Source organism: Gadus chalcogrammus, chromosome 3, assembly GCF_026213295.1.
Source record: "Gadus chalcogrammus isolate NIFS_2021 chromosome 3, NIFS_Gcha_1.0, whole genome shotgun sequence".
Classification (NCBI taxonomy): domain Eukaryota; kingdom Metazoa; phylum Chordata; class Actinopteri; order Gadiformes; family Gadidae; genus Gadus; species Gadus chalcogrammus.
This window is the reverse complement of record NC_079414.1, coordinates 25,285,964-25,298,601: the sequence shown is the minus strand read 5'-3', so window position 1 is coordinate 25,298,601 and position 12,638 is coordinate 25,285,964. Positions and strand designations below refer to the sequence as shown.

The 12,638-nt window shown below is 43.6% G+C and overlaps 1 protein-coding gene across 1 annotated transcript; it reads right to left on the bottom strand.

Annotated features, from left to right (window-relative positions):
- Positions 1–1,819: 1,819 nt before the first annotated feature.
- Positions 1,820–12,638, bottom strand: LOC130379854 (multidrug and toxin extrusion protein 1-like). The gene is made up of 16 exons (XM_056586966.1): positions 11,971–12,638; positions 11,333–11,434; positions 10,827–10,895; positions 10,188–10,336; positions 9,373–9,415; positions 9,206–9,250; positions 9,030–9,127; positions 8,700–8,797; positions 7,409–7,590; positions 6,946–7,054; positions 5,467–5,542; positions 4,629–4,698; positions 4,064–4,196; positions 3,739–3,833; positions 3,341–3,404; positions 1,820–3,204 (listed from the first exon to the last, which is right to left on the bottom strand). The coding sequence occupies exons 1-16, from the start codon at positions 12,280–12,282 to the stop codon at positions 2,990–2,992; spliced, it is 1,860 nt and encodes a 619-aa protein (XP_056442941.1). The 5' UTR covers positions 12,283–12,638; the 3' UTR covers positions 1,820–2,989.

Genomic DNA, 12,638 nt, shown 5'->3' with positions numbered 1-12,638 from the left:
GGGGTGTAGCTGGTGTCTGGGAACGGAGATACAATCTGTAGGGCACTGACACTGGTAGCACGAGATTGGACTGCTTCCTCATAAACTAGAACATCGGGGGGTCCCAACCTTTTGCTTGAGGGGCGCCCCTTAATCATCGTCGTCATCATCCAGACCTCTAATGCAGACCACATCATATGCAAAGGGTAATGCATTCATAAAAAGGCCTTCATGGGCGGTGGCTGAGCAGAGAATGCCATCGCACCCTTTGTACACAATCGTTGCAGCAAGAAGGGCTTCAATGGAAAACCTTACAATGAAAAACATATAATGGACTGCACAAAGCAAGACTATTTTTTAAATAAAAAATAACAAGCCATAGTACTATACTTATAAATTAATCAATATTTATATTATTAATATTTATTAATAATAAGTGCGGATATATCTATATAAATTACTCTATTGCAAGAATACAACCCACGTGCCAGCTGCAACTGCCTCATGTTTGTGATGGATGATGGTGCATTTATAAAAAGGTGAATCAATTATTTAAATGGTTTTAGGGCCCACTTAGTCAAACCGACTTTCGCAACCACGAGCAAACTGCCTACAAGCGAGTAGTTTGAATACGGTCACTGGGTCTTTATTGATATGAGTAGCAGATGCTCTCTGGTAAAAAGGATGAAGGTACGGTTAAAAAGGATTTTCATGAACTAACAATGATGCCACAATATCAAAAAAAAATCAGTACCACTGTTCTAAACGATTTGACCTCTGTGCAAATTTTTCCATAGGCCTATATAACCCTGGTTAGCTACATTTATTCAGGCAAATGGTGCACGTATCTTTATCTCACGTTGACCGGCTGGTCGCTCACTCATTTTTCCAAAGATAATCTCAAAGGTGGTTGAGATTTATTTATTTTTTTAACAAAAATGTCAGTACTCTCAGGTCGTTGGCCGGTCCCTTTCTGTTCATGACTAGCCTGACCTCTAGTGGCGCGCGCTGAATACTACAAGCATCCTCTTGCAGCTCTTGAATGACGTCAGCTGAATACAGAATCTGTTTACACCGCTGCGGTCCTAAAGGACCGCCGGTGACCCAGATTATGCCACCACATATTATTCTCCAAATACAAACCAAAGGGCATGACTGTAACATAGACCACATCCACTCTGTCCGTCTTGACAACTCGGGTTGACTGTCACCAGGGCGAAAACCCCTAAAGAAGAGGAAGCAGCCTCCTAACTACAAAGCGCCTCCTATGGACTCGGGAGTGGCCTTAGCTTCTACCCCGGCACTGATGACCTGTTCCCTTCTCAGGTCGCATGCATTTACATCATGGACAACCTGCGGAGCTCATAGCAGAGAACAAACGTTCATATATTTCCTGATCCGTTAGAAATGTAAGATAATCCTTTATCTTTATTCAGATCCCAATTAGCTTCCACAGCTGCGGTCGCTATTCTTTCTGGGTTCTACTTAAAATAAATAACAACACATATAAACATACATGCAGTAGCCTACAACAACCTATCTACACTACAAAAAATCCCACATCCTCAATGGATCCCATATAGTCTCCTGTCATGATCAATTCTGGTATGATTGTAGCTAACACTTATAGTGATTTTTACAATAATTTCATAAAATTCACATAAGTTATATTATCTGTCGTTCATGTTATGTTCATAGCAACGCAAGCAAATTATCATTTTACCAGTGGCACACAGAACAGTGTAATGCTGTGGGTGGCGTGGCACCTGCATAGCTCAGCACTCCCCCTAATACTCTCAAGGGCCTAGAAAGTACTAGTAGTCGACCACATTTGAACATATTCAATACTGACAGCTCGCGCCACACAAACACAAAAATAATGCTGAGAGCATATTTCCGATAGAGCGAGTCATATAACATCTATTTGAACGTGTGGCCTCTCACTCTCTCTCCCCCTGAGAAGGAAACATTATTTGCTGAATTAAATAATTTATATGCATCAATAGAGAGATGACAATTTGCCTACTTCATTGGATTAAAAAAATACATTACATTTGATTAACAATTACATAATTTAGCAGGTGCTTTTATCACAGGTCAGTCTGGGGAAAGTCAAAGCAATCAATAGCCGTTTACTACAACAATTCTGCAGTGCTGCATTTAGCTGCGGACAGACAGCAGGCAGATTCGCTACAGGAACCAGAACAAATGGTTGGTAGATTTATATATTTTATTAAGAGATTAAAAGATCACCAACCCGATCACCGACTCATGAGAGAAACTACACATTTCCCTTAGCTGCTGTGAAACGGTAAACATAAATGTAATGCAACTAAAGTTAGTGAATTGAAACGCGAAATGTATGACAAAGTATCACAATGTGACATATAGAACAAAGTGCAGAGTGAAAAATAATGATTTGAACCTTCAATTCAGTTACTAGGCTACCTCAAATATGTGCAACAAGAAGCCCAACAGACTAACAGGTTGGGAATTTACTCTGGCTTTATGCAAATTGTGTTAACCAACTTTACGATAAATATTAATTGAGGAATTGCATTCACGTCATGGTCTTCGCTCACCGGCAATTGCATTTGCCTTGTGCTCTAGCACCATCTAGGGGCCGTTTGGTAAAACATTGTCCAGGGCGTTTCCATAGCGTCACAAATTAGCCCCATATAAATAGAGGCATCCCTCAACTGGCGAGAGAATAGAACGCTGGAATTTTGATGTTTTATTTGGGTATGGCACGTTCAGATGTAAAACAAAATTACCGTTCATGGATGATGTTGTTTGAGTATGTTAGTCAAAAAACTCAATCCAGACTTGGACTTCCACCATAAATGTCTGTCTCCACACACACACACACACACACACACACACACACACACACACACACACACACACACACACACACACACACACACACACACACACACACACACACACACACACACACACACACCCCTATAGGATCAGAAGCAGAAAGTAGTTGTTGTTGTGGTTGCAACTATCGGAGCAGGGAAACAAACAGATACTTCAGGGGGACTGCAACCACCGAAGAGGAGACGGCGAGCAGCAGGGTCAGACCGCGGCGTAGAATCAGCTGTCTGCCGGTCAGTACCACGCCCACCGTGGTGGCCCCGCCCACCTTGATGTCCGGGGTCGGTACCGTCTCCCCCTCCTCCGGGCTCAGACTGAGCTGGGGGGCTCCCGGGCCTACATCTGAACAAGGAACGCACGGTTGCCAAATTTGAACGGCGTCGTTAGAAAAATCAAAGCAAAAAGAGTTGTACGTTGCCGTGTATAAGCTGCTTCACTAAGAGTCAGACGGACAAAACAACGAGATGTCTTTGATTACCTTCATGTTCCATCTCGATCTCGTCCTTTATTTCCACTCTCTGGACTCCAGCCCTCACGAGTGCCTGTTCATTGACGTCAAGAACAGGGTTTCAACATGAACGTCATAAGAGTGGTCTCACCGGGCATGTCTGCATGTAGGTAACTGCATGTAGGTAACTGCATGTGTAACAGCGGTTTTACCAATCATGTAAGAACAGCCGTGTTCACCATGTAGGTAAGAACGGCGGTTTCACAAATCATGTCAGAACAGCGAATTCGACATGCATCTAAGAGCAGCGGCTTCAACATGCATAACAGCATGCCAGAACAGCCGTTTCAGTGTACACTGCAGTAGTAATTTTTTGGGGGGGGGGGGGGTAATATGCTGATAGCTTCAGTCCGGCTCTACAACCTCACCTCATCGCTGGCCTTCTGCCAGTTCAGTTTAGACAGGAAAATCAGAAAGAAGACGGCCTGTATCGCCACGCAAAACAAAAGTCCCGTCCACAGTCCTGAAAGTGAGGCAACGGGAAAAAAGAAACCTTGAGAGAATGTTCCTTTGTGTCATCACAGGTTGAATCATAGGCCCAATCCCATTTCTACCCCTTACCCCTTCCCCTTACCCCTTCAAAACAAGGGGGAGGGGTAAGGGGAAGGGGTAAGGGGTAAGGGGTAGAAATGGGATTGGGCCTATGATTGGATGGTTGGATCGGCGGGTGTGTTGCAGTTTCTTCCCACTTACCCACGATGCCCATGTGAGCGGCGAACATCAGGGACACCCCGATGGGGAAGCCGATGATATAGTAGCCCACAAAGTTACAGAGGGCACCTATGCTTTGCTTCCCGGCCCCCCTGATTATACCCCCCGTCACACCCTGTGGGAAACACAACACAGATCGCCACGCCATCAACATACTGTGCACAGGACACCTTACCCCCCCCCCCCCCCCCCCCATACACACACACCCCTCTTATGCCCTTATTGTATGTTGTACGTCCTTGCACTACAAAAATAGTACTTAGCATCTTATGCTAGCCTTCTTTGTTGTATACAGGGAATAGGTTAACCTAACCATTGTTAGTGCTTGGCACTTGTTTCTATGAACATACGTACTATACCGACAGCACTATATTGTTGTTTTCTCTTTCTTCTGACAAATGTACTTATTGTAAGTCGCTTTGGATAAAAAGCGTCTGCTCAATGCCCTGAATGTAAATGTAAGGACACATGACGGAAGGAAAGGACAGCGGGACCCTCCGATTGGCTGAGCCTTGTGGCTCCTGTGTTGAGAGAGTCCGTTCCTCACCGCTATGCAGTCGATCAGGTGAAAGAAACTGTATATGATCATGACGTCAGCGACCCGGTCAATAATGCCTCTATGGATACAAGCAAAGAGAGAGAGTTCTGTTAGCTGGTGGCGACGATGCGGAAACACAGTACAAATGTATTGAGTAAAGGTGCATTGAGAAGAATGGTGGCATTGGATTTTGGACTAAATAACAAAATCCAATACATTCACTATCATAAGGTCAAACATCTCCTGGTTATGTTATCGTTCACTATCATAAGGCCAAAGACTCCTGGTTATGTTATGGTTCACTATAATAAGGTCAAGTATTCCTGGTTATGTTATGAAATCTTGTACTGTAAGCTGCTATAATTGAGCTACGCCCTCTACAACATAGAGAGTGAGTAGGGTTATTGTCACGTCCCATGCTGCCAGTGTTCCGTGTCACGTTAATTGTTTTCACCTGTCCCTCATTACCTCTCCCCTACTAGTGGATTTAAGTCAATGTGTTTCCCTCCTTCTGTTACAGTTAGTCCGAGTACCTCCATGTCGAGCGTCCCGGCATTATTCTCCCAGTGATCCATTAAATATCCGCTCAACCGCATCAACCCCTCGACTCTTCTGTCGCCTTTTTTGTACCTTTGCCCTGATTACCACTGCCCGCGCGTGTACCGAACCATTGCCTCCAGTAAAGACCACACTTTCTGATTCTACCTGCCTGTCGACACAAGTCGTGCTTATGAGTCCAACACCTATTTGCAACAGCCCTACAATTATGGTACATTGGAAGGTAGAAGCAGGTGTAAGGATTCAGCACCTAGTACCTTTGAACACGGTTAAGGTTCTTCGTACTTACCGATCCTTGGTGAAAATGTAGCCAACGTAATCTTTTGGGATACCAAGAGTAGCCCCAACGAAAACAGAGACTATCACTGTAGCAAGAAATCAAATGTTAGTTAAGCTATGAAAGTATTGGATACTTTGATGAACAACATGTTATGAGACACTTAACGGGGGGTAATTCAGCATTCATATTTAGTTATATTCTGTAAACACTATCTTACAATTTGGAAGTTAAGATTGACATTTAAAATAAATGTATAACACGTAATCAAAGGAAGGTTGCAACATAATAACGGTAAACTTTGGCTTTGTTCTAGCAGTTTGGGGTTCATTTTGTGTATACTTTGCACACTTCTATCAACTACAAATTCCCTGGTCGCAGCGTAATGCAAGTGTAGCAATGTAGAAGCATTTCTAAACAGTGTTGAACATAGTGCTCTTGAACACGGCATGGAAATGGCCCAGTCCCCTAATCAAGCCCCTTATATAAAGCAGGTGTGATGTGCCTCAGTATGGCTTTGTCTCTGCTGTGGCTGGTGACCATCTTTAGGATATCCCCCTGTGACCGAGTGACTTTCATGCTTACCCCTAAACCTGTGGTGGTGAGTAGTTTGTAGGCCACACCAATTGATCTACGTATGCAGCATAGTGAGCTGTACTTAATTATATTTTCCTCCATTTTGTAGGTTCACTTGCTGCTGTTTTGCCCTGTTTTGCTTTGCCTTATTGTTTTGTTTTGAGTATTTATCGAACCAACTGGGGGTTAAATGTTTGTTTTGATTGATGTTTTAATAGTTATTGTTTATTTAGGCTGGAGCTGGGTGCCAAACTGTGAGGAGGCTAGGCACCCCTGGTGAGGTCCCGTCACTTGCATGTGAATTTAAAGCAGTGATTTAACACGTTTTTCACCAACTTTAGTGTGTAGTGACTGTTGATGTGAGGCACTTGTGGTGACTGGTAGCACCCCTTGGCACTCCTCGGCGTAGTTTGCCTCTCAGCAGTTGGCCTCAGCTTTAGTCTGGTTGGTTTTGTTTAAGTTTGGGACTGCTATTTTAGATATTGTGACTTTTAGATATAAATTAGTTTTAGCTGTTTGTAATAAAGATTTGGTTTATTTTGAATCCCCGTCTGTCTATCAGTTAAACGAATCTGTTTGCCTTATCAGCATTGTTAATATTATTTAACACACACAAGTTACATCTCTTTTATTATACTTTATTTCCAGGGGTGTAATTCCCCTGGTGGCGTTGTCGGTCCTCTCTCCCCCCTAGACTTTATCCCATCCTCACCGCCCCACTCGCTACACAAGCTCATTTAACGCATGGTGAGGTACAGACACCATAAATAAGGTTGTTTAAGAACTCAATAAGCCAGGAGAAACTCCCATAGGCCCCAGTGGGCCCAAAAAGAACACTGCAGAATAGACCAATCAGCAGAATCTTTCAGTGAAGAGAATCCAGACACCCTCATAAAGTACTTTAGCCGGACGTACTTGCACAGACGATGGCCACCTTGCTGGTCAGCTTGGCCTGCTCTACTTTCCCAGCACCCAGAGCGTTCCCAACACGCACACTGGCCGCCACCGCGAATCCCAGAGGGAACTGTGGAAACACAGGACATATTTATACATCCAGTGTGTGTAAATTGGATCGTGAACATTTTACTAATTTCTTTGCATGCAACGCAGCTTCATTACTGCTAGAATACAGCAGGTATGGGTGGGTTTAAATCACAGCCCATCTTGATTTTCCTTTTAACATATATATATATATATATATATATATATATATATATATATATATATATATATATTATACGTAATTATTTGCTTTATTGAGATTTGATCAATTTTGGTGACTTGCCACTCATCCCTGAGCTAGGCCCAGGTGGACCGAGGTACAACAAAAGCTGTGTCATGCTGATTCGCGAAAGAAGTAATGCTTCACTGGAATCACCATGTAAGCCAACGTCGCCAGTTCGTAAACGATTGACTGAGCTCCCAGCTCCTGCTCACTGATGAGGCCGGCCAGGAACCCTCCCAGCTCGAAGACCCACCACTCCAGGCACAGCATGAGCATGCTGGGAATGGCCAGCTTGATGAAGGGACCCCATTCCTGCAGACATTCCTGGGACCAACCTGTAACCCACAAGGGTCGGCCATGTACACAAATAGACTGAAAGGGTCAAGTAGGTTGTTTTGGATGGGAGAAAGAATAACTACAACTAAACTAAGTCTAAGATTATGTACCAACCTCTTTTAACAATAATTTTGCTCAGGGAGAAATACAGATTTTATACTTTCCATTTACATTTAGCAGACGCTTTTATCCAAAGCGACTTAATATGGAAATTTGTCAGAAGCAAGGGCAACAGTACAACGATTTCGGTATAGTAAGGAACTAGTTCATAGAAACTTACACTTGCACTTACATTTGCTAGATTAACCCATTCCCCAAATAAAACAAAGATGGCTAGGATACTTCAGTAATGATTTACTGGTTTGATTTGACAGCACAATGATACAATCATTGTGCTGTCAAATCAAGCATTACTTTGCAGGGAAGGATGTCACCTTGTCTCCAGAGAAGCATCACTAGAGTTAGAGTTACATTATTGATTTTATCAAGCTCTGTCAAACATTAAACAGGGTAAGGTTCAAAACGAAAACACTTTGAACAACAAATCAAAGACCCAAGAGTTAGATTCGATAAACGCCAAGCTCCGAATGTACATCACATTACACCCTCTAGTCATGTGCCCCCTATCAACCGACAGCTAACGCGGTCCAATCTAATGCACGTGCACTGCTCAATTTAAGACCTTCTATCGCAACCACTCTGCAAAGTTAAGCGTGCTGGGCAGAATTCACCCTCGACCACCACCAGCCTACACCTGATGTGGTTCTGCTCTGTATCGTATGTGACCTACACAATGGCTTGGGACATCTGATGTACCCCGTGGGAGATTGTATAGTGCTCCCTGTTGTCAGAAGTTGGTCTGCTGTTGGTACTCGCACCAGAAAAGAGTGGAACAACAGCTCCAAACCTTTGACATGAGGGATTCCTAAGAGAGCAGTAATTAATACAGGAGTGTACTTCAGGATTATCTACAAAAACCCTTCGATACACAGGACAACTCTTATTATAGCATAATAACCATGTTAAACCGCCATCTCTGGCTTTCTCCCTCCGAAATGATCGAATCAAGTCAGTGAAGTCTCAGCCAGAAAAGGGCCAAACAGCTCACCTCCCCATGTGGTCTTGTGTAGTCCCCTGCAGTTAATGTAGACGAAGAGGGACACGGCCAGCACGTACTGGGAGATCACGTTGGCCACTGCAGAGCCACTGTGTTGAAGAAGGGGAGCAACAGGCAGATGTTAGAGACACAGAGGGGAAGGCAGAGAGTGTTTGAGGTTCATCTACAGACTTTTGTTCATTCTGCGGAGGTGATGAAAACTCAAAATGTATGTTGTTGAGGATTGGAAAGTGATACTTCCATCAAGGCAATTTGGTTGTTGGATGTTACTTTTATTATTATATGTCATTATTAAAGATCTACACTGATGTGAACACTCACCCGACACCCATATCAAGAGGGAAGAGGAAGACATAGTTGATGACGGCGTTGAGAATGTTTCCTATAAGTCCCGTTATCACTTGGGGCCATATAATACCCTACGACCGCAATAATAAAACACCATGAATATCAAAACAACGCATATAAAACCAGTGCTTTGTGTTCAAACTGCGTACCATATTCTGAAGATAGCGGGCCTGTAGTTGGTACATGAAGGCAGCCTAGAAAGACAAGATGGAGGATATAAATCAGGAGCCAAATCACTGAACAGGTTTATAGGTCTGTAATGAGAGTGGAAGGAGCCAAGTGAAGACTCTGACATTAAGAGGAATGCAGGGCTTACCGGAAGGGCAGGCATGAATATCTGCACGTAGAACTGTGAGAGTCTTCAGGGGGTCGGTGGGAAAGTAAAAAAGTGAAACGCGAGTAAGAATCATTCACCCTCGAGCAAGCATAGAGCAATCCTTCAGCGAGAATGCCATTTATTCTTTTGGAAACTTCAGTGTGGCACTATTATTATAATGTGGTATTTACAGTCAAGTTTAGTGTACACGTTAATTAAAGAGATATTAATCAATCTAATTGTGATTCTGTTTTATTTTATGTTCTGTGAAGTTACCCAACTCCCACACACACCCCTCCTACACACTTATTGTATGTTATACGTCCTGGCACTTAATGTACTCACTTATTGTATATTGTACATCCGTGCACTTAAAAATAGTACTTAGCATTATGTCGCGTCTTATCCTAGCTATCTTTGTTGTGTACAGGGAATGCGTTAACCTAACGAATGTCAGCGCTTGGAACTTGGTTCTATGAACATCCTCACTGTACCGACAGCGATACATTGTTGTTTGTCCTTCTTCTGACAAATGTACTTATTGTAAGCCGCTTTGGATAAAACAGCTGCTAAACGCCCTAAATGTAAATGTATGGACAGTCAAGCTAAGTGTACATGCTAATAAAAAATATATGAATCAATCAAATTATGATTCTGTTTTCTAATGTGATTGTTAATGGGAGATTATGTTCTGTGATGTTTATTAAGAATCGGCCGGGGCACCTTTCAGGTAGAAAACTCAGCCCATTGACTCAAACTCCATAAGAAAGCTAGGCTAATCAGGCTTCAAGCAGAGCCTTTAGCGAGCGGCTAACCTGGCTACTTCCGGGCTCATCTTCACCAGCAGGAGTATGGGCTCGGTGTTGACCAGCAGGGCCCAGCAGGGGAAGCAGGTCAGCAGCAGTATCAGAATGCCCCGCTGAAGGATCACTCCCACCCGCCTCAGGTTCCCGCTCCCGTAGGTCTGCAGAGGAAGAGCACCGAGACCGCAACACCACACCGGGCAGAGCTGAGGTCAACTGCCATCACACCCTCTCACACCACGGGGGTCCAGGGACAAGAAAACAAACTGGATCCCAGCGTAAACAGTGTGAACGCTGTTGTTTGTGCCCGTTTCCGTGGGTCGGGATATCCGGTTGTTAGGTGAAGGATGTGAACTGAAGAATAGGCGTTGTAGTTGATACACGGACTGCGGTTATATAGCGCTTTTCTAACCAGTGGTCAGGCAAAGCGCTTTATAATATTGCCTAATATTCACCCATACACCGACGACGGTGTCTGCCATGCAAAGCAACAGCCAGCTCGTCGCTAGCAGTCAGGGTGAGGTGTTTTGCTCAGGGACACCTCCACACTCCGCTAGGAAGAGCCGGGGCTCGAACTAGCAACCTTCCGGTTACCAGCCAACCTGCTCTCTATTTTTTCAGCCACATGTCGCTGTGTAGTGGATATAGTACCTGGGAGATGAGCGTATCACAGGCCGACGCCATACCGCTGCCAATGGAAATACCGGTGATATTGATCACCTGGAATCAATAGAAAAGGTGTTAGGGTGAAGTATCAAGTCATGCGATAGAACTACATGCTATGAGTCTGCTCAACGCAGAAAACATGATCTAGAAAATGTAGGATTCGGGTCACTCTGGTTAAACATCACTTTTGTGGTTCCTTGAACCAACATCACGATGAATCAATGATTTCCAGGGTGTCTGTGGGCCGGCCTTCCTTTGTAATTGCAGTATGATGTTTAATCTGTGCCCTTGAAATGGCCCATTGGGTTCATAATAACCTGGTGATATAAAAGGTCTTTGTCGGGCACCAATGAGTGGGCAGAGACAGGTGCCATAGTATTACTACACCGCAACAACTTTGTTTCCAATGACAATCGTGTTCAGAATGGAATAACACGGAATGAGGGATTAACCTATGGGATTAACACATACAGATACTAAAACAATCTCACCGCGATGGATAAGGCCACGCCGGCCAGCTCTGTCTTCCCCATGTGACCACAGAACACTGTGCTGACAAAGCTGATGAGGAACACCATCATCTGAGACACCATCTACAAGGAAAACGTTGCATCATTATTAGTTTAGAAACAAGTATGCCCTATTTAACCAACAAGGTAAACTTGATTTTAATAGTAGTTTCACGATGAAGAAATCCCTCCTTTTCTTTCGATCCCAGACAGTAAACGAGGTCGTATTGTTAGTTAAAAAGAAAAAGAAAAAAAAAGAAAGAAATATATATAGGCCTATATAATTAAACGATTTAGCCGGTTCTACAGAGCAAATGATATTATTGTCCAAAAGAAACGTTTCATCATTATTAGTTTAGAAACAATTAGGCCCGTTTTGGCCAATGAGCATGACAGCGCGAAATTAGATCATCATCAAACAGTTAACCAACAACGTTTAAACAATAAACTTGATTTTAATAGTAGTTTCACAATGAAGAAATCCCTAATTTTCTTTCAATCCCAGACAGTAAACGAGGTCGTATTGTTAGTTAAAAATACAAAAAAAAATTATAAAAATAATAATTATACGATTCAGCCTGGTTTTACAGAGCAAATGATAGTGTCTTAAAGAACCTTACCACCGGTCCAGCCAGCTTCAGGATGTGGATTATCTCATCCTGGTAGACCTTCGGCACCCACTTGGACAGGCGAGAGACACAGCTGCAGCAACACGCGTGTTCAGGGTCTGCTTTGGGGTTCTCGTACACGTTTGATGAGGTTTCTATCTCTTTCTGGCTTTCAAATGCCTCTTTCAACTTGTAAATAGGGATTTCCATTTTGATTATGTCCTGAATCGGAGTCGAATAAATCCCGAGAGGTACCGCTTCTGATCTGTCCATGCTGGACCTGCGTGGACACGTTGCCGGTGGCGCGGTAGGAACGTGTTCCATTACTCTGGTTACTTGCACAGGATGACAGACACTGACACGCAACACTCATGGAAGACTGCTACTGAGCACTTGGTCAAACATCAACATCATAGCCTATTACGTTCTGCGCGCCAATCACTCTAAACAATGGGCGCGTCTCTTCGAGGCTATGACTCTTTTACTGTATAGCCTCGGTTGTCCTGAGCGACAGATGTAGTAAGACGATTGTTCCAACGTGCAGTGTTTCTATAATTTAATTCTGAATAAGAGAAGGAAGATAGTTCGACAACCTGAAGACTGGGCAAGGGTTATAGTTATAAGTTCAGTGGGGCCGCCCGCATCCACAGTGGGGGAACTGCCCAATGAGAGCGAGAGGA

Coding starts and splice junctions, on each gene's coding strand:
- LOC130379854 (XM_056586966.1), bottom strand. CDS start 12,282: ATGGAACACGTTCCTACCGCGCCACCGGCAACGTGTCCACGCAGGTCC. Junction 8,798..9,029: donor CCTCTTGATATGGGTGTCGG/GTGAGTGTTCAC, acceptor TCTTCAACACAG/TGGCTCTGCAGTGGCCAACG. Junction 3,834..4,063: donor CGCTCACATGGGCATCGTGG/GTAAGTGGGAAG, acceptor CCTCACTTTCAG/GACTGTGGACGGGACTTTTG.